Raw genomic sequence first — 23038 nt, 5'->3', positions numbered from 1 at the left:
AATGCTCTAATGCCAGCACTTAATTTAGAACCTGACAGGCAGTGTATGTTCAATAAGTTGTCAGATAAAAATAATATTAAAATAGAAAAACTACAAACAAGAGAGAAAAAGTAAAACACAATTTTATTTTTTTTACAATTACGCATCTCAAATTTATATAGTGGTCAGCATATCATATGTGCCTAATACATAATTGTTGAAAAAACAAAAGAATACTATCATTTTAATGCATTTTTCATCTTTTAAAAAAAAACAGGTTTTTATACAGTTGTAATCATAATTCATCTTTTAACCTAAAATTTATTATTCAGCTGAATAACTCATCTTATTCATCAGATTTGGATATAATATTTGATGTAATTTCCAAAAATCAAAATTATTTTCACATAAAAAATGTATTATCACTAAGGCTACAACAAAGGTATATGCTAAAGGCCATAAAAAGACAATGAACTCATCATTTCTAATATCATAATTATCCCAGTAGTATCACTGAAAAGAGTCATAGTTATTTTGGGAGACAGAATTTCATAATGAGTTAAGACCATAATACTTAGCCAAAACATTCTTGCAAAAGAAAAAAAGTGAAGAACTTATACTTCCTGGTTTCAGTACATACTACAAAGCTATAATAATTAAGACTAGGTGGTACTGTCTTAAGAAAATAGACTCACAGATCTACAGAACATGACCTACTTTCCAGAAATAAACCCTTACATTTATGACCAATTAATTTTCCACAAAGGCACCAATGCAATTCAATAAAAAAAAAATCCTAAGACAATTGGACATCTGTATACAAAAAGATGAATTTAGACCATTACCCTACACAGATGCAAATATTAAATCAAAATGTGTAATACACCTATGAAAACTCAAAACTATAAAACTCTTAGAAGAATGCATAAAAGTAAGTCTCAGATCTTGTGTTAGGAAAAGATATCTTAGTTATAATACCAAAAGCTCAAGCAATAGAAGAAATAGATAAACTGAACTTCATCAAAATTAAATAGGTTTACTTTTCAAAAGACAATCCACAGAATGACAGATAATATCTGCAAATCTGATAAAGTCCAGATTATAAAAATAATCTTTATAACTTAGTAATAAGACAACCTGATTTAAAAATGAGCATAAGATTTAAATGAATATTTTACTAAAGTTGATATAAGATTGCCAGTAAACATATGACATGATGCTCAGTATCACTAGTTATGGGCTTCCCTGGTGGACCAGATGGTAAAGAATCTGTCTGCAATGTGGGAGACCTGGGTTCGATCCCTGAGTTGGGAAGATCCCCTGGAGGAGGGCATGTAACCCACTCCAGTATTCTTGCCTGGAGAATCTCCATGGACAGAGGAGCCTGGCGGGCTACAGTCCATGAAGTTGCAAAGAGCTAGACACAACTGAGCAACTAAACACAGCACACATCATTAGTGTGTGTGCTGTTATTAGTTATTAGAGGAATGAAATTTAAAACAATAATGAGATACCATTTCATAGGCACTGAAATAGCTATAATCCAACACTTCAGCAAAAACATGTTAGGATGTGGAAAAACTGGGATGCTCCTCATTGCTGGTAGGAAAGTAGATTGGTATAGCCATTCTGGAAAATAATTAGGCAGTTTCATGAAAAGTAAATTTACCATATAACTCAGCAATTCCACTACTGCAAACTAGCTACCCAAGGGAAATAAAAACATGTGGCTACATAGACTTGCAGTAAGTGTTCAACATTGGTCATAACTCCCCAAACCTGGAAACAACCCAAACATTCACAACTACTGAATGTATAAACAAAATATCATGTATTTGTGTTGACACATGTATAGTTCTATATATATATACATTTTAACAGATGTTCATATATCTGTATGCTAGGATGATATATTTATGAAACCCGGTAAACTGTGTGTTTATTTCATCATATTCATAAAAATGTGGGCAAGTATATAATTTCAAATTAGCATCTCTTCAGTTTTCAGCCCAGACACAAATCCAGTTGCAAATTCTAGCTCCACCATTTCTTAGCACTATGGTCCTGGACTAGTTACTTAACCTCTCTGAATCTGTACTAGTAAAACATGGGTAATAGTATACACTTCATGGGACTGTGGGATTAAGTGAGATCAATGTTTAAAATGCTTAGCACTAGACTGGCATAGTGTCAGTTCATAATAAATCTTGTCCAATATTGTTATTTGTCTTTTGGGGAGTTTCATTTGTGAATCAAGTTGTTTACTAATACTTAGGGGGTGAGGAGAAGGAAGCCATTTTGTGCAGAGGAGAGAGAGTGCAAAGGCTTCCGCCCTTCTAGCTGTCTGACTTCACTTAATTTCTCAGAGCTTCACTTGCCAAAATCTGTAAAGGGAGATTTTAATGTAAATCATCTCTCAGGACTTATGGTTAGGAAAATTACATTCAGGCGCTTTGTAAACTGCAAATGCAATGACAATAGAAAAGTGCTATATCAGTATAACCTTCTGTTCTCATCATGCCACCCACGATATGTTTTTTAGGAGAACCAGAATAACTACTCTAAAGGCATGTGTAGTCATTTCCCATCCTGGAAGATTATAGGAAGAGAATCTTTTCATGACCATGGTGGTGGTAGTGAGCCATTTTAGAAATACGTTTTTACCCTCTTGTTGTTTGAAAACAAAATAAGAAGCCGGTTACTTCCTATCTGAAGCCCTGTCTGCCTGTCCTCATGAGCCATTAGGCTCAGCTAAATATGTCCCTGGCCAGTATGTGAATAATCCCCACTGGTTCTGAGACCTCCATCCACCACTGATGTGACATTCTTTGTGTTCAAATGTCTAGCTGACGTCTGATGCTTAAAACAGCCTATGCCTTCACCCCTCTCTGCATTGTCACAGCCTGTATCACCACTCTTAAAAGGCTATCGCAGGCACTCCCAACACCAGTTGCTAACCAGCCTGCCCACTCTCCTCCCTGCCTGCTGCTGGCTGCCTTGAATGCCTGGTTCCCCAAGCTCCTTGTGGGTCTGACAAAGCAGGGACCATGTCTACCTTTGGCTACAGGAGAGGACTTAGCAAATATGAATCCATCGATGAGGACGAACTCCTGGCTTCCCTGTCAGCCGAGGAGCTGAAGGAGCTAGAGAGGGAGCTGGACGACATTGAACCTGATCACAGCCTCCCGGTGGGGATGAGGCAAAAGAGTCTGACCGAGAAAACCCCCACAGGGACATTCAGCAGAGAGGCGCTGATGGCCTATTGGGAAAAGGAGTCCCAGAAACTCTTGGAGAAGGAGAGGCTGGGGGAGTGTGGAAAGGTAGGCTCTTGGATTATTTTCCTTAGCTATTCCCAATCTCCCAACCCCGAACCCAGGAATCTTTTTTATTTTTTTCTAATTTTTCATTCCTCATCACTTTTCTTACAATCCACTTGCACCTGCTATTGAAAATTTTCTCAGGCTGAAATAGTCATCTAACTTTTATCACAACCTAATGGATTATATGAAAGATTCTTAGTTGGGGGGTCCCATCATCAACAAGGATGGGATCTTCAAGAGGAAAATAATTCGCAAGCAAAGCACGGGTTTAGATATTTTGCCAAACAAAAGTCTAATTTGAGTTATAAGTTAAGGATGTGGCATAATACTTGTTTTATACACATATATATGGCAGTTATGTAAATGTATACGGCAGCTAAGTAAATTTATTTTCTTCTATAAAGACAATAGTGGGTAATCTGTTGCTTGGACTGTGATGGTGGCTACAATAAAACTAATTCCTTTTTCCAACACCAGGAAACATAGGGTGGTGAGTAATATATGGGGTGGAGAGTCAGGGGACCTTATTTCTTATTCCTGCTCTGCACCCAAGTTGTAAGACCTTGAACAGAGAGTCAGTTCTGCAGAGTTCTCTTTCATATCAATGTAGGGTGTTCTTCAAACACCATTTTGAGATTTTTATGTTAAAGATTTTCCTAAGAAAATGCATGTGTGCTTGTGTAAACATACAAAATTTTACATGGAATTTCAAAATGATGGCACACATCCTGAAACCCTCCTAAGGCTCCAGGTTAAGCATCCCTGCTAGGATGATCTCTAAGATTCCTTCCTATTTTATAATGGTGATTCTGAGGCCAGAAAATGCATTTATATTAGAGGTCAGGTCTATTAAGCTCTTGTTCTCTGCCCAGTAAATAGTTAATTTGAATTTGTCAAATAAATCATTCATAGAAGGAAGTTCAAAAGACTAAGCTCTGGAAATATAGTTATGGCAATAAGAATATAAAAATAACAAATTCTTGAATTTGTGGAAGAACATTGCTCAAGAGCAATAGTTTAAAACCTGTGTGCTCTACTGGAATCATCTAAGATCAAAATGGCCTGAAGCCAATGGCAAGACTTTCATAGTACTAATCCAGGAAGTGTTAGATGATCTTGATGATAGAGTGTGGGGGCCACATTTGTAGCAAGATACGTGTGAGTTTTGTCCATGTCAATCATTGCAGAATGGGCCACCAGAATCAGGCCAGGGTTTGCCAAGGCCACAGTGGCAACCTGCATTGAGGGTCTGAAGGTGAGTGGTGAGAAGGAAGGATACACAAAATGGGCCAGGATTTGGGTCGGTCAATTCTTCCACAAACATAAGGTCTTTTTTTTTTTTATGTGGAAATGTGTGTCTGAAATCTGGTCAAATATACGAAGTATCACATTTTCCTAACAGTTCTTAAAGATTTTCCCTAATAAAAAAGATTAAAATTGCCTCATAATATCTAGGACAGACAGCCACTGGAGTAATCACCCAACAAAGGCATTTTAATATCATAACATATTGAGATGAGTGGAAAACAAAGGACAAAGCCTGTTGTCAGCTGTTGATGAAACCCACCTGCTCCTGCCAAAGGTTTTGCTGATCCCTGAGCCCTGCCAATGGCTTATCAGCTCAATTAGAGAGGCTGTGTGTTGATGAACTTTGATTCCTTTCTCAGCTAGTTAACTTTTCTCCCGCTCCCCTTTCCCCGCTGGCAAGTTGTCTCTAGAGTCACAAGGAGTGCTGAGCAGAAGTTTGCCAGTGGAGGGTGTCAATCCATCTCAACTCCAGGAAAAAGCTCAGAGCAGCTGACTGGTGGGTGGGTGGGGGAAAGGGTGACAGTGTAAGTGAAGAGCAGCCCAGTGTAGACCATGAGAAGGAGATGAGGGGTCATGCTTCTCAGGCTACTGTTGGCTCTGTAAATATTTATGAAAATCATGTTCAACACCTATTGAATGACAGCTTCTGTCCACCTGGACTCCCACAAACTTATCCTACATTAAACATCTCCAAGAAGCCCTGGAGACCCAAAGGTCCAACTCCTTGAGCTTGAGTATCTGCTGGGTGTCAGGCATAGGTGCCAGTAAGTACATTCACATTACTTCATTGAACTCTCACCTTCTGGATATGAGAAGTGAGCCTGGGAGAGGTTAAGAAACTCACTTGAGATTAACAGCTTCTAGCTGAAATTCAAACCAAGTCCTGTTGGCACAAAGACTGCAATTCTCAGAATGTGGGTACATCAGCAACACCTGGGACCTTCCAACTCATTCTAGGGCTCCCCCAGACCAGATGAATGAAGAACTCTGGGAGTAGGGCCCAGCACTGTGTGGCTTCACAAGCCCTCCTGGTGCTTTTGACATACCCTGTGGTTGGAGAATCACTCAACTCTATTGCAGTTTCCTTGAGACCATCTATCCCAGGGATTTACTGATTTGTCTAAAATCAACCAGCTCTTTTTGAGGCTTCCCTGGTGGCTCAGCAGTAAAGAATCTGCCTGCCAATGCAGGAGACACGGATTCTAACCCTGAGTGGGGAAGATACTCTGGAGAAGGAAACGGCAACCCACTCCAGTGTTCTTGCCTGGAGAATTCCATGGACAGAGAAGGCTGGTGGGCTACAGTCCATTGGGTCACATCTTTGTGACCACATGTAGGACATGACTTAGTGACTAACACAATGAACAAAACCAGCTTTTTATGGGTAGAACCAGAACCAGAATGGGAAACCATGCTTACTGCCTCCTTCTTCATGTAATGGTGCCATGGAAGTAATGAGGAGAAATGGTTGGCCACCCTCTTCTTGTTGCCTTATTTATTCCCTAAGTGTACCCATATTTGCTTCTCCCTATCGCCCCCTTCAGTGCTTCAAGCTTCCCTGCCTCACCCCACCCCAACCTTTCCACCCCCATTCTTGCAAGTGTTAGTCAATCGTGTCTGACTCTTTGTGACCCCATGGACTGTAGCCCACCAGGCTCCTCTGTCCATGGGGATTCTCCCAGCAAGAATACTAGAGTGGTTGCCATTCCCTTCTTCAAGGGATCTTCCCAACCCAGGGATAAAACCCAGGTTTCATGCATTGCAGTCAGATTCTTTACCATCTGAGCCACCAGGGAAGCCCTTGCAAGGATCTGGGTTAATTCCAGAGCAGTTGCAGATAGGTGATCTGGAACACTGCAGTCAGTCCAAATGAGAGAATTATTTTGAAAGTGGGCAACAATTGCTTTAACATCATTCTTCCTTCTTCTCTGGATATCTTTCTCCCTTCTGCTGTTCTTCTCTGAGATGTCCCCCAACTAGAGTGGCTAACCATCTTGGCTTGGACTGTGTAGATTTTAGAATGCAGAACTCTTTTCTGGAATACCTTTCAGCCCCGGGCAAACCAGGACAATCAATCACCTTCTTCCCATCCACCCGATCTGTACTCTTATCCGAGACCTCCCCTGACTTAGAGGCTGTTATGCTGTGCTGTACTTAGTTGCTCAGTCATGTCCGACTTTTTGTGACCTCATGGATTATAGCCTGCCAGGCTTCTCTGTCCATGGAATTCTCTAGGCAAGAATACTGGAGTGGGTTGCCATGCCCTCCACCAAGGGGATCTTCCCAACCCAGGGATCGAACCCAGGTCTCCTGAATTGCAGATGGATTCTTTACCAACTGAGTCACCAGGGAAGCCTGAGGCTGTTAACACCAAAGGCTGTTAACCAATGTCAATTTAGAGCCATTCAGTTAACAAATTTTACCGAGCCCCTAATACCTGCTGAGCACTGTGTGAGGTGAGAACAGACATGATCCTTTTTGTCACCCTGCAAACAGTCTTTTGGGAGAAAAAAACAAATAATTAAAGAGGTACTTTATTGGAGGAGTTACAGCATCGTGGGATCACATAACAAAGATAATTTGAGGAGATGTCAAAGAAGGCTTTCTGGAGGAAATGTCATTGAGATGTCACAGGACAACTCATTGCTGAATAAGAGTTTCAGATATGATCTCTGCAAATATATTTAAGGGAAAAATATCTCTTGAAGATAAAGCCTAAAGGTCTTTGAAAAACTAGAGGGGTTCCATTTAACAGTGGTATGACAGGCAGTATACCTTGAATTTTGAGACAGGCCCCTTTCCTCCAAATACTGAAACAGCTACACACACACACACACACACACACACACAGTGTCACTCTCCCTCCTGCTCCTGAACAAGTGAGTAAATTAAGACTGGACAAGCCATCCCAGGAGTGGCTGACCCCTTCCCCAGGCCATCACTTGGTGCCTGCCACTCCAAACAAGTGGATAACTGGAGGCTATTTTGTGACAGCAACTGGGCAAACAAACCTGGAGACCAGCGCAGTGTTTTCCAAAGCTCATTCCACGTGCCTCAGGCAGCAGGAGGCTGGGGTCAAAAACATTCCCATGTAGAAGGAAGAATTCTGGCTTTGGGGACAGGAAAGGGTCTTCAGGCTTTAGAGAAACTAAAGGATTAAAAAGATAGCATTAGGGAAAATCAGACTCTGTCAGCAATTGCCAGATTTTTATTTTATCAGAAAAGGTAGTGAGGAAAAGAAAAAAGTGGGGGTCAGCTGAACTTCTCAGTACAAAGTCTTGTAAACAGGAAGGACCAAGATGAAGTGAAATTGTGTTTGCCTGAAAGTCTTTCATAATTGATACCTGGTAAATAATTTAAGGCCATCAGGCTGAGGCAGTGGCTTGCTTCAAGATTTTTCTACTGTTCTCTGCTGTTTCACATAATGGTTGAAATGTAGTTAATGCCAAAGGCAATTATCTTTCCCACCTCCTGTCTTCTGAAGTCCCGTCTCATTTAACCCTATGATAACATGAAATTTCAAGCCGATTTGCTGCAAAGGATGACCCGAATGAGTTTCTGCATAGAGATGGGTTTTGATCTGCTCCCTCGGTTTTTTCCCCAGAAAAAAGACAGAGACAGCCTCAGCTTCCAGGTGGTGTCGTCTCTGAGACCTCGTGCCAGGCTCTACTTACAGGGAGGTGCCCAGCCTCTGTATGCACTGACATAGGACATGGCAGAGGGCTCTGGGCTCCTGTCACAGAGACTATAGGAGGCAGACTGGGGGAAGAATTTCTGCACATTAAGAAAGAGAACCCAAGGATTTCCCTGATGGTTCAGTGGTTAAAACTTTGCCTTTCAATACAGAAGGTGTAAGTTCGATCCCTGGTCAGGGAGCTAATATCCCGCATGCCTCAGGGCCAAAAAGCCAAAACACAAAGCAGAAGGAATAACGGAACAAAATCCAATATGAAGACTTTTAAAAAATGGTCCCCTCAAAAAAAATCTTAAAGAAAAGGGAACTCATAAATGTGTTATGTATTTTTGTTGTCATTTGTATGTTTGGGATGGAGAAATAAGGAAGGACAGAAGGGTGATTCCCCAAGGGACGGCTGACTCTGCTAAATTGTAAGTAGACTAGAATTTAAGTCATTCAGGAGAGGGAGTTAAGAGAATAAGAATGCTATCAAGGGTTTTCAAGAGCAGAAGCTCCCACTTATTTGTTAAAAACTGGCAAAATGATGGCGAACTCTTATTCCATCAACTGAATTCTGGATATTTATTTTGCAGAATACAAAAAAATTTCTGCAGAATACAGAAAAAGCTGGTGAAAGTTATGCAAGGAAATGTTAACCCTGTTCACCTGAACTAGGGAGATTAGTAGCTGGAGACAACTTTTTATCCTTAGAAAGTTTTGTCTTACTTGCTTGTGTTACTTTTTTAAAGAATGTATTCAGATATAATTGACATATCACATTGTGTGAGTTTTAGAGGGACCACCGTGATGATCTGGTTACAGGTATATATTGCAAAGCCACGTGTTACTTTTGTAAAATGTAACAATGTGCTTAAAACGGCAAACCTCATGAGGATACTCTGCTCTTCAGGTTGCAGAAGAGGACAAAGAAGAGAGTGAGGAAGAGCTTGTCTTTACAGAATGTAACAGTGAGGTTTCTGAGGATGTGTACACGGAAGAGGAGGAGGAGGACGAGGACGAGGAGGAGGAGGACAGCGAAGGAGAGGAAAGAACAGGTGCGAACGCGGAAGGGATGAACGGAGCTGTGCATTCCGATAGTGTCCATTCTGACAACGCGAGGCCAAAGACGTTTAAAAGTCAAATCGAAAACATACATCTGACTAACGGCCACAGTGGAAGGAACACGGAGTCCCCCCCGGCTGCCATTCACCCCTGCGGGAACCCCACAGTGATCGAGGATGCTCTGGAAAAGATTAAAAACAACGACCCCGACACCACGGAAGTCAATCTGAACAACATCGAGAACATCACCTCGCAGACGCTCGCCCGCTTCGCCGAGGCCCTCAAGGCCAACACGGTGGTGAAGACCTTCAGCCTGGCCAACACGCGCGCCGACGACAGCGCGGCCACGGCCATCGCGGACATGCTCCGGGTCAACCGGCACATCACCAGCATCAACATCGAGTCCAACTTCATCACGGGCAAGGGCATCCTGGCCATCATGAGGGCGCTGCAGCACAACACCGTGCTCACCGAGCTGCGCTTCCACAACCAGAGGCACATCATGGGCAGCCAGGTGGAGATGGAGATCGTCAAGCTGCTGAGGGAGAACACCACGCTCCTGAGGCTGGGCTACCATTTCGAGCTGCCAGGACCAAGAATGAGCATGACCAGCCTCCTAACCAGAAACATGGATAAGCAGCGGCAGAAGCGGATGCAGGAGCAGAAACAGCAGGAGGGATACGACGGAGGAGCCAACCTTAGGACCAAAGTCTGGCAGAGAGGCACGCCAGGTTCTTCACCGTACGCGTCTCCCAAGCACTCCCCCTGGTCGTCCCCCAAACTCCCCAAGAAAGTCCAAACTGTGAGGAGCCGCCCTCCGTCTCCGGCGCCCCGCCCCGCCTCCGCCTCCGCCTCCGCCCCCTCCCCCTCCCCCACCCCCACCGCCACCTCCTCTTGCTCCCCAAAGGCTGCCACCCCCGCCTCCGCCTCCCCCGCCTCCGGCCCCAGAGAAGAAGCTCATCACCCGCAACATTGCGGAAGTCATCAAACAGCAGGAGAGTGCCCAGCGGGCATTACAAAACGGACAGAAAAAGAAAAAAGGGAAAAAGGCTAAGAAACAGCCAAACAATATCCTAAAAGAAATTAAAAATTCCCTGAGGTCGGTGCAGGAGAAGAAAATGGAAGACAGTTCCCGACCTTCTACCCCACAGAGATCAGCTCACGAGAATCTCATGGAAGCTATTCGGGGAAGCAGCATAAAACAGCTAAGGCGGGTAAGTAACCCAAAGGCAGATGGGGCGAGCACCTAGCGTAGGAGTCAGCCTCCACCGCACTCGGGTACCAAACCACCTCTCTAACACTTATCAGTATACGCCAGAGCAGGCTGCCAAATCTGGAGCATCAAGAGCAGCTCACTAGAGAGAGGACGTTTCTGTTTGAGAGATGCGCTTGGTCCACCTTCTTGGCATCTCATTCTTTTAAGGCCAGGCTCATCTTAAGACATTTCAACCTAAAAAAAAAAAAAAATCCCAATTTCCTTAATAAGAAATCAGGGTATATGTCTCCAAAACAGATTCATCACTTGACAAAAAGTTTACCACCAAGTTGCAAGTGATTGGACTTCCCTGATGGCTCAGAAGGTAAAGCGTCTGCCTGCTATGCAGGAGATACGGGTTCGATCCCTGGGTCAGGAAGATCCTCTGGAGAAGGAAATGGCAACCCACTCCAGTTTTCTTGCCTGGAGAATCCCATGGATGGAGGAGTCTGGTAGGCTACAGTCCACGGGGTCACAAAGAATCAGACACAACTGAGCAACATTTTCCTTTTCTTTCTTTCTTGCAAGTGACTTAACACTTAATTTATAATAAAAAATTTGAACATCACCCAGCAAAAATCTGGGTTTCCCAGGTGGCACTAGGGGTAAAGAACCCACCTGCCAATGCAGGAGAGGTAAGAGACCTCTTGGGTTCAATCCCTAGGGAAGATCCCCTGGCAAAGGGCATGGCAACCCACTCCAGTATTTTTGCCTGGAGAATCCAGTGGACAGAGGAGCCTGGCGGACCACAGTCCATAGAGTCGCAAAGAGTTGGACACGACTGAAGCAATTTAGCACACACACACACAGCAATCTGAGTTCTTTCTGGAAAATACTGCTAAAGTCATACTCTACAGATATTTTTTTTTCCACTTTATCATTTGCATTGTTTTTATTGAAAGAGAATCCCCTATTTTTGTAGGTGGAAGTTCCAGAAGCTCTGCGATAAAAGCCTGATTTTTAGAAGAGGATGCAGCATTATTCAGTTGGTATTAGATAAAATGTATTGTGAGATGTTTCTAAAATACCTTCTTCAATTTGAGATGTTCTCCGACTTTAAAAATAGCCTCACCCATTAATTCCAAAGAGAATGTTAAGAAACTACCGGCATGTTTCTTCTGTAAATATGAAAATAAACTTCTTTTTTATGTCATGAGATTTGTATTGACAAGAAGCAGTTTATTTAAACATGCTCTGGACGTGTTGGTAACTCTGAGCTGTAATGAGTTCATGAAATGTGCTGTTATTTTTGTAATCCTAATAAATTTGGATTGAAGTTTTTTTTTTTTTAAGCAAACTAATATTTTTTGTAAGTGGATAATCACATCTGTCAGGTGTGTATGTAACTTTGCTAAATATTAAACATATTACATTCTTACCCCCAAAAAGGTTTGGGTACTTAGCATTTGCCTTTGTTTTCTCATGTCTAAGAAAATCTGATTAGAGCTCTCTCTAAAGGTCTGGAATCAAGAACCCTTTTAAAGGTCTTTTTGGTAGTGAGATACTAATAAAAGCTTGGGAAAAGACCCAACTTAACCATTGTCATCCTAGAGGCATGAATAATGGACCCAGGATGTCAACTGATACTCCCCCATTCCCATAAGGCTGATAGACACCCAGAAGTCATTCAATCATTTATAATTAAAGTTAACTGTTTCTGGAAAAAAATGGCAAATTAGAAAGTTTCTTGGTAGAGATGAAACAAGTGCTAAGGGAACACCTGGAAGATAGGCGCCCTGCATACCTGTCTTGAGGGTAATGCTAAAGAGTCTTGAGGGTAATGTTAAAGAGTCACCACTCAAGTCTCCTTTGAGCTCACCCTGTGATAAGCTTTAGTTTAGTGCAGCGGTCCCCAACCTTTCTGGCACCAGGGACTGATTTCATGTAAGACAATTTTTCCATGGAAGGGGGTGGGGGAGGGGAAGATATTCTCCAGATGATTCAAGAACATTACATGTATTATGTACTTTATTTCTATTGTTATTACATCAGCTCCACCTCAGATCATCAGGCATTCTATCCTGGAGGTTGGGGACCCTGAGTTTAGTGCATCTGTGTGCTCTGCCTTCGTAGTGGTGATGTCAGCGTCCACTACACACATGCATGGACAAGGGTGCATGCATTTGCAATCATCCTACACCATCTCTCTTTCATTCAAGAAAGATCTGGATTTTCAGATAAGAGGAAGATCTGTCAGAGATTACCTTCATTCCACCTGGTGCTGCACTCCAGCTTATGAAAACTACAAATCTCCTCTAAAGTCCTTCGTATTATCTTTGATTAGCAATGTTTCCTTTGTGTCCTATAGAGAATGACAGAGGTCCTGGTGAGCTCTTGGGTCACCAGGGTCTTTAATAATTATTTCCTGACTTTGTGTGGGGAGTGACTGACATTTTCTGAACTAAGTTGTATACTTTTCACAACAACATTAAAAGGTGCTCTTTCCATTTAATCCACGAGGAAAACCAGGTTCAGAGGGGCTGGGGATGCATGGGAGACTGTTTCAGAAGTCCATGCATGCTCCTTCTGCATCCCTGCATGTCTCTGCTTCCATCTGGACTCAGAGTCCTAAGGCTCCCTGTGCTTAGAAGGACAATGGGAATGTCAGTTTCCTTTAGCAGTGACTTCAGTATTTTACCCCTTTTCATGAATGTTCACAATCATGCTTATTTACTATTGTGCAAAAGAAAAAAAGCTAAAATATAGATTTTTAAAAGGCAAGCATGGGTGTGTGTGTGTGTGTAGTCAATTAGCACAAAAAGCCAAGACTGACCTTCCTTTCCCCTGACCTCTGTGTGTGCATGAGAACAGGGCTCTTCTGAATGTGAAGAGCTTTCAGCTCCACCATGATGAAGCAAAGGAGTAAATGGTTGCTGATAAATAGATCCTTTGATAAAACCATGTATAAATCCCAGAAAAAAGGGGGTGTGCAGAGGTATGAGGAAGAGGCTAGCTCCTGGGCTGCCAAGAGATGCTAGGCTGTGGGGACTGGCTAGGCCTTCTCACCAGACAAGAGTGTTTGGGAGACAAATATCTCCTCCTTCAGATTTTGGCCTTGCTGGAAATTTTTGGGCTTCGAGAGAGAGGAGCATCCACTGATAAGGCACTTAACAAAATGGAAATAAGCATCCAGATCCCCATACTCAACCTTCAAAACATTGTAAAGCCCCTAATAAGACAAGTATGATATAGTTGGACACTAAGTTGGCATATTTTTCATTCAAGGAAAGCATTTTTAGAATGTGATTTCAGAAGACAGCACTAGAGCCAGGCAAAGTGTCATGACTCTTCAGCCCAGAACAGGAATCCCAAGTTCATCATTCCTGCAAACTCACAGACCTGGTATGAAAGCTAGCTAGTTCATTCCCTATAAAGAGCGTTCAGCTCACTGGGAGAGGGGCTGTCCAAGACCAGATGAAGTGTTTAGACCATGATTTATATCTGCACATTAATCTCTTAAAGTACACCTCATCCTGGTTGAAACAGGGCCAAAATGCTGAGTCTCACTCTGCGTCTGGAGCCCTGCTGCCACAGGTATTCAATAACTCAGTGTCAGCAGGATCGTGATTTAATACCTGCCCTGATGCAGTTGCTCCAAGTGAGGGAGTTCAGTTCAGTTGCTCAGTCGTGTCCGACTCTTTGCGACCCCATGAATCACAGCATGCCAGGCCTCCCTGTCCATCACCAACTCCCGGAGTTCACTCAGACTCACGTCCATCGAGTCAGTGATGCCATCCAGCCATCTCATCCTCTGTCGTCCCCTTCTCCTCCTGCCCCCAATCCCTCCCAACATCAGAGTCTTTTCCAACGAGTCAACTCTTCGCATGCAAAGTGAGGGAGAGGAAGAGGTAAAAAGAGACTGCAGTGCGTGTATTGAGAGGCACCATAGACAGGGGTAAATCGATATGTTCTTGAAAAGACCTCTTAACTACTTCTTTTTGTGAGAAGTTCACACTGTCTTTTCTTTGTTTCTCTGAGGTTTGGAAGGTGGGGTTTTGTTTTCATCAGTCATCAAATAGTAGATGTAAAAGTCAAAGACCTGACCTAAGAATTACAAAACTCAGAAATATTGCATTGATACTGAGGCACTGAACTTTCACAATTGTTCTCTGAGTGCCTGCCACATTCCAAATACTTCTGGACACTGAGGATGTGCAGTGAACAAAGGAGATAAAACTGCCTGTCTTCATGTCACTTACAAGTCTGGGGGAGGAAACTGACACCATTCCTTCAGGCACTGTGTCTATCAGGTGCCTCCTGTGGATGAGGCTCTCTGCTTGATGCTGGGGAGACCAAGTTGAATTAGAAAGTGTCTTTCACTTCCAATCAGGATCCTTGTTCCTTCCAGAATTTGCAGGAGGTATAGAGTCCTTTGTGAGCACTGAGGAAGCCTAATCTTCTAAAACTGGTGTTAGTAAATCTCTATAAAGGGCCAGAGATATTTAAAATATTGTATAACATATTTAAATATTTTAGACTCTGTGGGCCACTTGGTCTCTGTCACAACTACTCAACCCTGCCATTATGGGGTGAAAACAGCTACAGATAATATGCAAGTGAATGAGTATGTCTCTGTTCTAATACAACTTATTTGCTGACACAAGAATTCAAATTTCATGTAATTTTCATGTGCTGTTCATATTCTTCTTTTGATCATTTTTTCAACCATTAAAAAATGTTAAAACTCTCTTTAGTCTGCAGACTGGACAGTAGAAGAATTGGATGGGTTTGACTTGTGAGCCAGCCACTGTTTACCACAGACCCTTGACCATAAGCAGATAAGGGGTCAAGAAAAGCTTCTCAAGGAAGGTGACACTTGTTTTAGAATTTTAAAGAATGGAGAAGACACCAGGCTGAAAAAGGAATCAAATGGTAGGGGTGATGAATGAGGAAAGACATTTAAGCTTGAGAGAACAGGGTCTTACAGAAAATAGAAAATCATAGGGTTAATGTCATTCTATAAAAAGCAAGAATTTGGTGAAGAGTTAATATTTCAGTCTTTCTTCTAGTATTGATAGGTTTTGTGGATTAAGAATAGTACTAGTAAATAGTTTCTGTATGGTCTTTGACAAAAGTAGTATGTGATCATTAAGACAAATTAGAATATACAGATAAGGCAAAAAACATACAAATCTCCACAATCTCACCCATGCAGAATTGCTGACAACCCTTTAGTATATCCTTTTAGACCCTTCTTAATGCATATTTAAACACACATATAACTTACATACCGTCACATAACCTACTGTATTTTATTTAAGCAATTTTAATAACTTGGATATTTAGGTTATTTTGATTAGACTGCTTATTTGGAATTTGGTTTGTTCCAACTTATCTTTTTGAGTCATTCTAACATTTAACTTTTCTGAAAAGCCCCTAGAAGAAACGACTGACTGAAAAAAATCACAGCTGAGAAGCCATCCCCCAGTTAAACAGGGTTTGTGAATACACCATCATTATGGTGCACCAAAACTGGAAATTAGGTTTCGACCAAACTGTCATGTTTACCAGCTTTCTCTCAGTCAAATCATATGCCTACTGAACCACAGAGGCATGGCTTGGTAAGACAAATTCCCAAAAGTCCATAAAATTATCTATGTCTGAATAAAAAGGCTGGAAGGGTCCAAGAGCCACAACAGTCTGCCCTGAACAACTCAGTGTAAGCTAAAGAATGGGGATTCATTCTGAAGGTCATGGCAAGCATCAAAGAATTTCAAAAAGCATGACATGATGTTTATACAGCTTTGCAAAAATATGGCTTTGGCCTGATACAAAGAGCTAACTCATTGGAAAAGACCCTGATGCTAGGAAAGATTGGGGGCAGGAGATGGGGGAAATAGAGGATAAGATGGTTGGATGGCATCATTGACTCAATGGACATGAGTTTGAACAAGGAGACAGTGAAGACAGGGAAGCCTAGCATGGCAGTCCATGGGGTTGCAAAGAGTCGAATGTAACTGAGCGACTGAACAACAGCGACTGAGAGAAGAACGGACTCAGTGAGGCCCAGGCTGGTGGCAAGAAGACCAGTAAGGAGACCACTGCAATGACCTAGAAATGAAGACATGCAGACAGACTGTGAACACTGTGTAGGTGTGAAGACGTCAGAACAGATAAAGCAGAGACTGAGAAAGCACGTGCTCCACAGATAAAGCAGAGACTGAGAAAGCGCATGCTCCACAGAATTTAGTGACTGATTAGATGAAGGAAGGCAGGGGGCAACAGAAGAGAGGTGTCCAGGTTGACATGTCCAGGCTGGGCCGTTTGGGTGGATAGTCGTGCGACAAAATGGGAGAACAGGATACAGCAAGTATTGGAGGAAGAAGATACGTTCAGTTTTAAATAGTGTTGTGTCTGAGGTACTTGTCCATTTGAAAGTAGTGATCATGGGGAAGGTAGGTTTGTGCTGGAAATAAGGATTTGTGGGGTTGAGTATGAGTAGCACTTAAAGATGGGGGTTTGGACGAGGTCACTCCAAGAAAAGGGCAGAGGCTGACTGAGTATGTCTAAAGAAAAACCAGAGGAGAGTCAGGTGGCAAAGCAGAGAGTTGCACTAAGGAAGGGCCAGTTGGCAGCGCAAAATGCCTCAGTGTGTTCCTGAGCTCAAAGGCGTTCACTCAAACTGGTGCTCTTGGCGGGAGCAAGTCCATGGGAGCCGTGAAGATGGACATCAGGTTGGAGGGGTAGAGTGCGATAACTCAAATGCTTCAGAAAATGGATATGCTCCTCTTGAAGAGGGTCGGAGCGTCCACAAACCTCAGAATTAAAAGTTACATATTCCTGGTATGTCATTGTATTGTATTATATTATATATATTGGGTTGGTCAAAAAGTTCATCTGGGTTTTTCTGTACCTTCTTATGGAAAAACTCAAATGAACATTTTTGGCCAACCAGATGTATCTACATACGCAAGTATCTACTATAATTTTTACTTGATGTGATAAAATCTTATTTATATATAATATTTACATATTTAAATACAAATACATGCATATATTATGTACATATTTTTCCTCATGTCAAATAAAAGTGACATATGTATAAAGAGATTTGCAAAAACTTAAAAAAAAAGTGACATATGTATGTGCATATGATGTGATGTGACATTAGTCACCCAGTCGTGTCCAACTCTTTGTGACCCCATGGACTGTAGCCCGCCAGGCTCCTCTGTCCTTGGGATTTTCCAGGCAAGAATACTGGAGTGGCTAGCGATTGCTTTCTCCAGGGGATGTCCCCAACCCAGGAACTGAAGCCGGGTCTCCCACTGTGCAGGCACATTCTTTACCATCTGAGCCAGCAGGGAAGACTGTATGTGCCATACACATGTATTTAATAGTCAAGATAAAGTTAACTGGAAACCTCAGTGCACCTCCGTGACAGTCCAAAGAGTTCTGAGAATTCCTGGGATGAAGAGGATAGGGGATAGAGGCTTTATCTGCTCATGGTTGTCTCTGGTTCCATGCACCAAACATGCCTCTTGCAAACCTATGGTTGCCTGGCCCTATTTCAGTCGACAGTGACCTAATGTGACAATAGACCTGTGACAATCAGCCCTCTTTCCTGGTTTCCACAGCCTCGACATTACATGAAAATTCGGGAAATGAAGGAAAGATTGTTATTACAGTAACACAGTGATTTCAAGCATATGTTACAACAGTAATAGAGGGACTAACTCCCTATTTGAGATTTTTTACCCCTACTTACATTTTATACAACATGATAGTCTGTATTTTATTGTTAGTTTATCACTCCTTCTTCTTCTCTCATGATTTGTCTTCGTTACTATCCTCCTACATCACTCCTGGGAGTTCCAAGTTCTTTTCATTCTGTTCTGCACAGCAAATTCAACGCTCTTCAACTCCTGCCAAAGAGCAGCTCCAGTTTACTTTTGCATATGCAAACTGGTCAGAGTGGGGCAGATCAGAAGCTTTAATTTAACAGGAGTTTCCCTCAGGTTATGGCCATGAATAGAATTTCTCCTCTTAAAAATGTCATTTCCTCTCCTTAACCACCATAAAAACCTTTGAGGAGTCACTCACAATCTGTTATCTGGACTGTTGCTTCTGAACTGGCTTTTTCCTAACCAATTGCTTTCTAACTGGTTTCTCTGTCTCCATTCTCCCTCGCCCATTTTTTCTCTACTTGCTTAAGTGATATTTTTCCCAAATGCAATTTGTGATAACCCACATTCTACAGAATAAAGCTCAGCTCCCTTGGCCTGGAAAATGTGGCCCTGCCGATCTTTCATCCTCATCTTGAGGCAGGCAGTAGATGGGGCCCCCAAGGATAAACTGATTGGCAACTCATTCCCTATGGACCAAAACTCCAAGACAGGAATAGCAGGACAATTAAAATTGGGGCCTACCCAGACAACGTATTTCTCATTCTCCAAGTCAGGAGACCTCCCCAACTATACATACTCAGGAAAGCTCCTTGGAGATCAAAATGAGAGTGATGTCAAGGGATGCTCTACCCATAGGCCTTTGTGGTATAATTCATCTTGGCTAAGAGTTGTGTGTGAACTCATGGGAGGATCCTGAGATACACCAAATATGGACTGTGACTCAGGCAAACCAAAAGGATTGGCCAAAGGAAACCCAGAAGAAATGCCCCATAAAAGTAATTCAAACTGTCAAAAGGGTGCAACTCAGCAACTCTCTCTCTCTCTGAGATAGCTCTATTTACACATACTATACTTCTTTTTTCTACTAATAAATACTTTTACTTGTTTCACTGTGTGTGTTAGCTGCTCAGTCATGTCCAACTCTTTGCAATCCTATGGACTGTAGCCCTCCAGGCCCCTCTGTCCGAGGATTTTTTCCAGGCAAGAACACTGGGGAGGGTTGCCATTCCCTTCTCTAGGGGATCTTACTGAACCAGGGATCAAACCCGGGTCTCCCGCATTGCAGGAAGATTCTTTACCATCTGAGCCATCAGGGACTACTTTCTGTCTTTGTGGGAATTCTTTTCTGAAAAGCTGAAGGGCCAGGTCCCCTGTCACAGACCACTAGCCTAGTGGCTAGGATCTGGTACTCTCACCACCATGACTCAGCCTCAATCTCTGCCTGGGAACCCAAGCCCAGCCTCAAGTCATTGTAGACTGAGACTACCCGAGATCAATCTGTCCTCATGCTCCCCATGCTTAAGCCATTCTGAGCAACGTGCAGTTCACTGAATCAGTGATGCCACCTCTTGACACACGCCTTTCACAGACCATCAATCTGCCCGGAATTCCCTTCCCACTCTCTACATCTAGGGACCACCTACTCATTCTTCAGAAGACCTTGAAAGATGAGTCACTTATTGCACCAAGGAGATGGGGAAAGGGGCATCTTTCAAAGGAGATCTATTCTTTTCCACACTCTCCTGGTGACCTCATCCAAAGTCTCATCTTTAAATTCCACTCTTACCACATGATGCCCAAATTCTTACCTCCAGCACAAATACCACCCTTATGATTCTAAATCCACTCTTTTAAAAGAACAAGCACCCCAGACACAGTGTATTTAAGGCTGAACTCATCTTCTTCCTCCATCATCCTCCCCTCTTGTATTCTACATTCCACAGTCTCATAATACTTATATATATAGCATATATAATACAAGGCAATGTATATCTTGCCTTGCATTATATATGCTATCTGTGTAGATGTCTTAATCTTCCTGCTCACCTACTGGATTCTATATCCTAGAGATCAGGGACTTTATCTTACCTTCATTGCTAATAAACAGCAAGCACTCAATACATACAAATTGGTGGAGATGATTAGCTGCTCAGCAATAAAGAGACGATGTGATCATATATCCTCTCCATTCCTCCCCAGGTGGCTAAAGGGTGATGAGGAACCAAAAATGATAGTGGTTGAGAAAGGAAGTGTAGAGGCAAGATTTATCCCAGGGTCTATGACAGGGTGGGGCTTCTCTGGTGGCTCAGTGGTAAAGAATCTGCCTGCCAATGCAGGAGACTCAGGTTCAATACCTGGGTAGGGAACATCCCCTGGAGAAAGAAATGGCAACCCACTCCAGTATTCTTGCCTAGAAAATCCCATAGATAGAGAAATGTGGCTTGCTACAGCCTATGGGATTGCAAAGAGTTGGACTGAGTGACCAAACTACTATGACCACTCATGACAGGGCAGGAGACTGCCTTAGACTCCACTACATGTGGAGACTAAGGAGCTCGAAGGAGGGCTTCTCTAGGGAGCAGCCAGTGGTAGGCTGCCCATCTGTGTGCACGGCAGGCCAGAGCTCTAAGAATATCTGCATCCACTCTTGCTGGCTCTCTCCCCTCGAAGCCTCACTCCACCCCTTCTCCCATGGGATCTTAGATCTGTCCTCAGGATACAGTCATGAGTGTTTGGATGAGCCGAGGACTGACAACTGGAAAACAAAAGTCTTGTTCTCTAAATAAACAATCCTGAGGTCAAATTTGTATAATCTTTAACCCCCTAACATTGAATTCATTAGACAAATTCGCACTCCAAAGCTGAAGTCTTTACTTTGATCTATTATCTACTTGTTGATTGGCTATTCTGCACTAATTTTCAGATGACTAATCACTTGTCTCAGATTGAAACCTTGTGTAATTAGCCATGTAGGCTTTATGACAAATTCAGCAACTTCTTAGCAACATGACTGTTGTGGTTATATGTTTAGAAGTTTTAAAAATTAGGTATGTATTTGGAAAGTCTGGTCATCTCTGATCAAAATCCTGTTATCCGTAGCACCAACTGTTAAATTTTCTCTCTTCCTGAATGAAATCTCAGTTGATCCATCTGTGTAGTCATTGCTGTATTGTTAAGTCGTGTCTGACTCTTTTGCAACCCCATGGACTGTAGCCCATCAGGCTCCTCTGTCCATTGAATTTTCCAAGCAGGAATACTGGAGTGGGTAGCCATTTACTTCTCCAGAGGATCTTCCCAACCCAGGGATCTGAACCTGCATCTCCTGCATTGCAGGTGGATTCTTTACCTCTGAGCCACCAGTGAAGTACATAAATACAAAAATAATCTAAAGTCAGTCTCAGATTACAGTTTGGAAGTTGCCCTTCCTGCATTTCTCAAGCATTAATTCTCCTCCAAGTTGGGGCTGGGTGGCAGCCACACTTAACATACACGTGAACCAATAATCCAACAAATGGCAGTTGGAGAAACTCTTTACATTGGAGAAAAATTGGGAAACTTAAGCTTTTTTTTTTTTTTTTTGACATTTAAAGAAGTGTCAGAGGGAAAATACACTCACTTATATGTATTTGTGAACATCTTTCTGGCAGTTATACTTTAATCTGTGGCTCTTGCTTTATCATCATTTTCAGCTGGGGGGTACAGAATATGCAGGAGACCAGCAGAAAACTGAAAATAACACAGTTAGGAGGAGCACAAGCATACTCTCCAATGCATATATTTATTTTTCTCTGAATGCTGCCAAGACTTTTCGGTGACTCTTCTCTGAGACACTTGTAGGAAGTATAACAAGTGTAACAAGAAACTTGACCATCAAAACTTATGGGGATGGTATCTATGCTTCTACCCCTAGAAGCTTTCATTAATATCAATAAAATTTGTTTTTAAAAATGTGAATTATTTTTAAGAGAAGCTAAAGAATAAAAGGCAAAACAAATCCAGCTTCTTCTCCATGTATGATCATCATAAGTTAAAAGTCACCATGGGGTGAAAAAATATGAAATCAATGAAAAATGCTTAAAGAAAGAGACACATTGACAGAGGTTACTTGAAATTCAGAGACAGGATTCTGAGGTAATTCCAAATAAATTCTTGTGTAATCATTTATTAAGCATTTGGGATGACTCAAATCACTTGTAATCATTTATTAAGCATCTGGGATTATTAAGCATGCAAGTTACCTAAGCTAACATTTAAATGGAAAAAAAAATGTTTTGATGGTGATGGGAGGAGGAATGGGAATTGGGGATGAGCAAACAAAAAATGACAAAAGATTCTATTCATGAATACTCCAAAAAACTGAGGCTGTAGTAATCTCAAAACTTGCCTTGGTTTGCTTTAGTGGCTGCTGGTTTAGCTGCATGATTTTAACATATTTTTTTCTCTCTCTCTTTTAAATAGCATATCACTAAGAACAAAGCTAGTGGAGGTGATGAAATTCCAGCTGAGCTATCTCAAATCCTAAAAGATGATGCTGTGAAAGTATTGCACTCAGTATGCCAGCAAATTTGGAAAACTCAGTAGTGGCCACAGGACTGGAAAAGGTCTGTTTTCATTCCAATCTCAACAAAGGCAATGCCAAAGAATGTTCAAACTATTGCACTGTTGCACTCATCTCATATGCTAGAAAAGTAATGCTCAAAATTCTCCAAGCTGGGCTTCAACAGTATGTGAACCAAGAACTTCCAGATGTTCAAGCTGGATTTAGAAAAGGCAGAGGAAACCACAGATCAAATTGCCAACATTGACTGGATCA

The 23038-nt window shown here is 42.2% G+C and overlaps 1 protein-coding gene across 1 annotated transcript; it reads left to right on the top strand.

Moving 5' to 3' along the window:
• The first annotated feature begins 2920 nt into the window (after positions 1-2920).
• LMOD2 (leiomodin 2) lies at positions 2921-11876 on the top strand. The gene is given in 4 exon segments (XM_070369298.1): positions 2921-3299; positions 9194-10177; positions 10179-10559; positions 11523-11876. Coding segments are annotated over 4 exon segments (1665 nt in total). The 5' UTR covers positions 2921-3026; the 3' UTR covers positions 11550-11876.
• Positions 11877-23038: the final 11162 nt, after the last annotated feature.

This window comes from Bos mutus, chromosome 4, assembly GCF_027580195.1.
Source record: "Bos mutus isolate GX-2022 chromosome 4, NWIPB_WYAK_1.1, whole genome shotgun sequence".
Taxonomy (NCBI): Eukaryota; Metazoa; Chordata; class Mammalia; order Artiodactyla; family Bovidae; genus Bos; species Bos mutus.
This window is presented reverse-complemented; position numbering and strand designations above follow the sequence as displayed.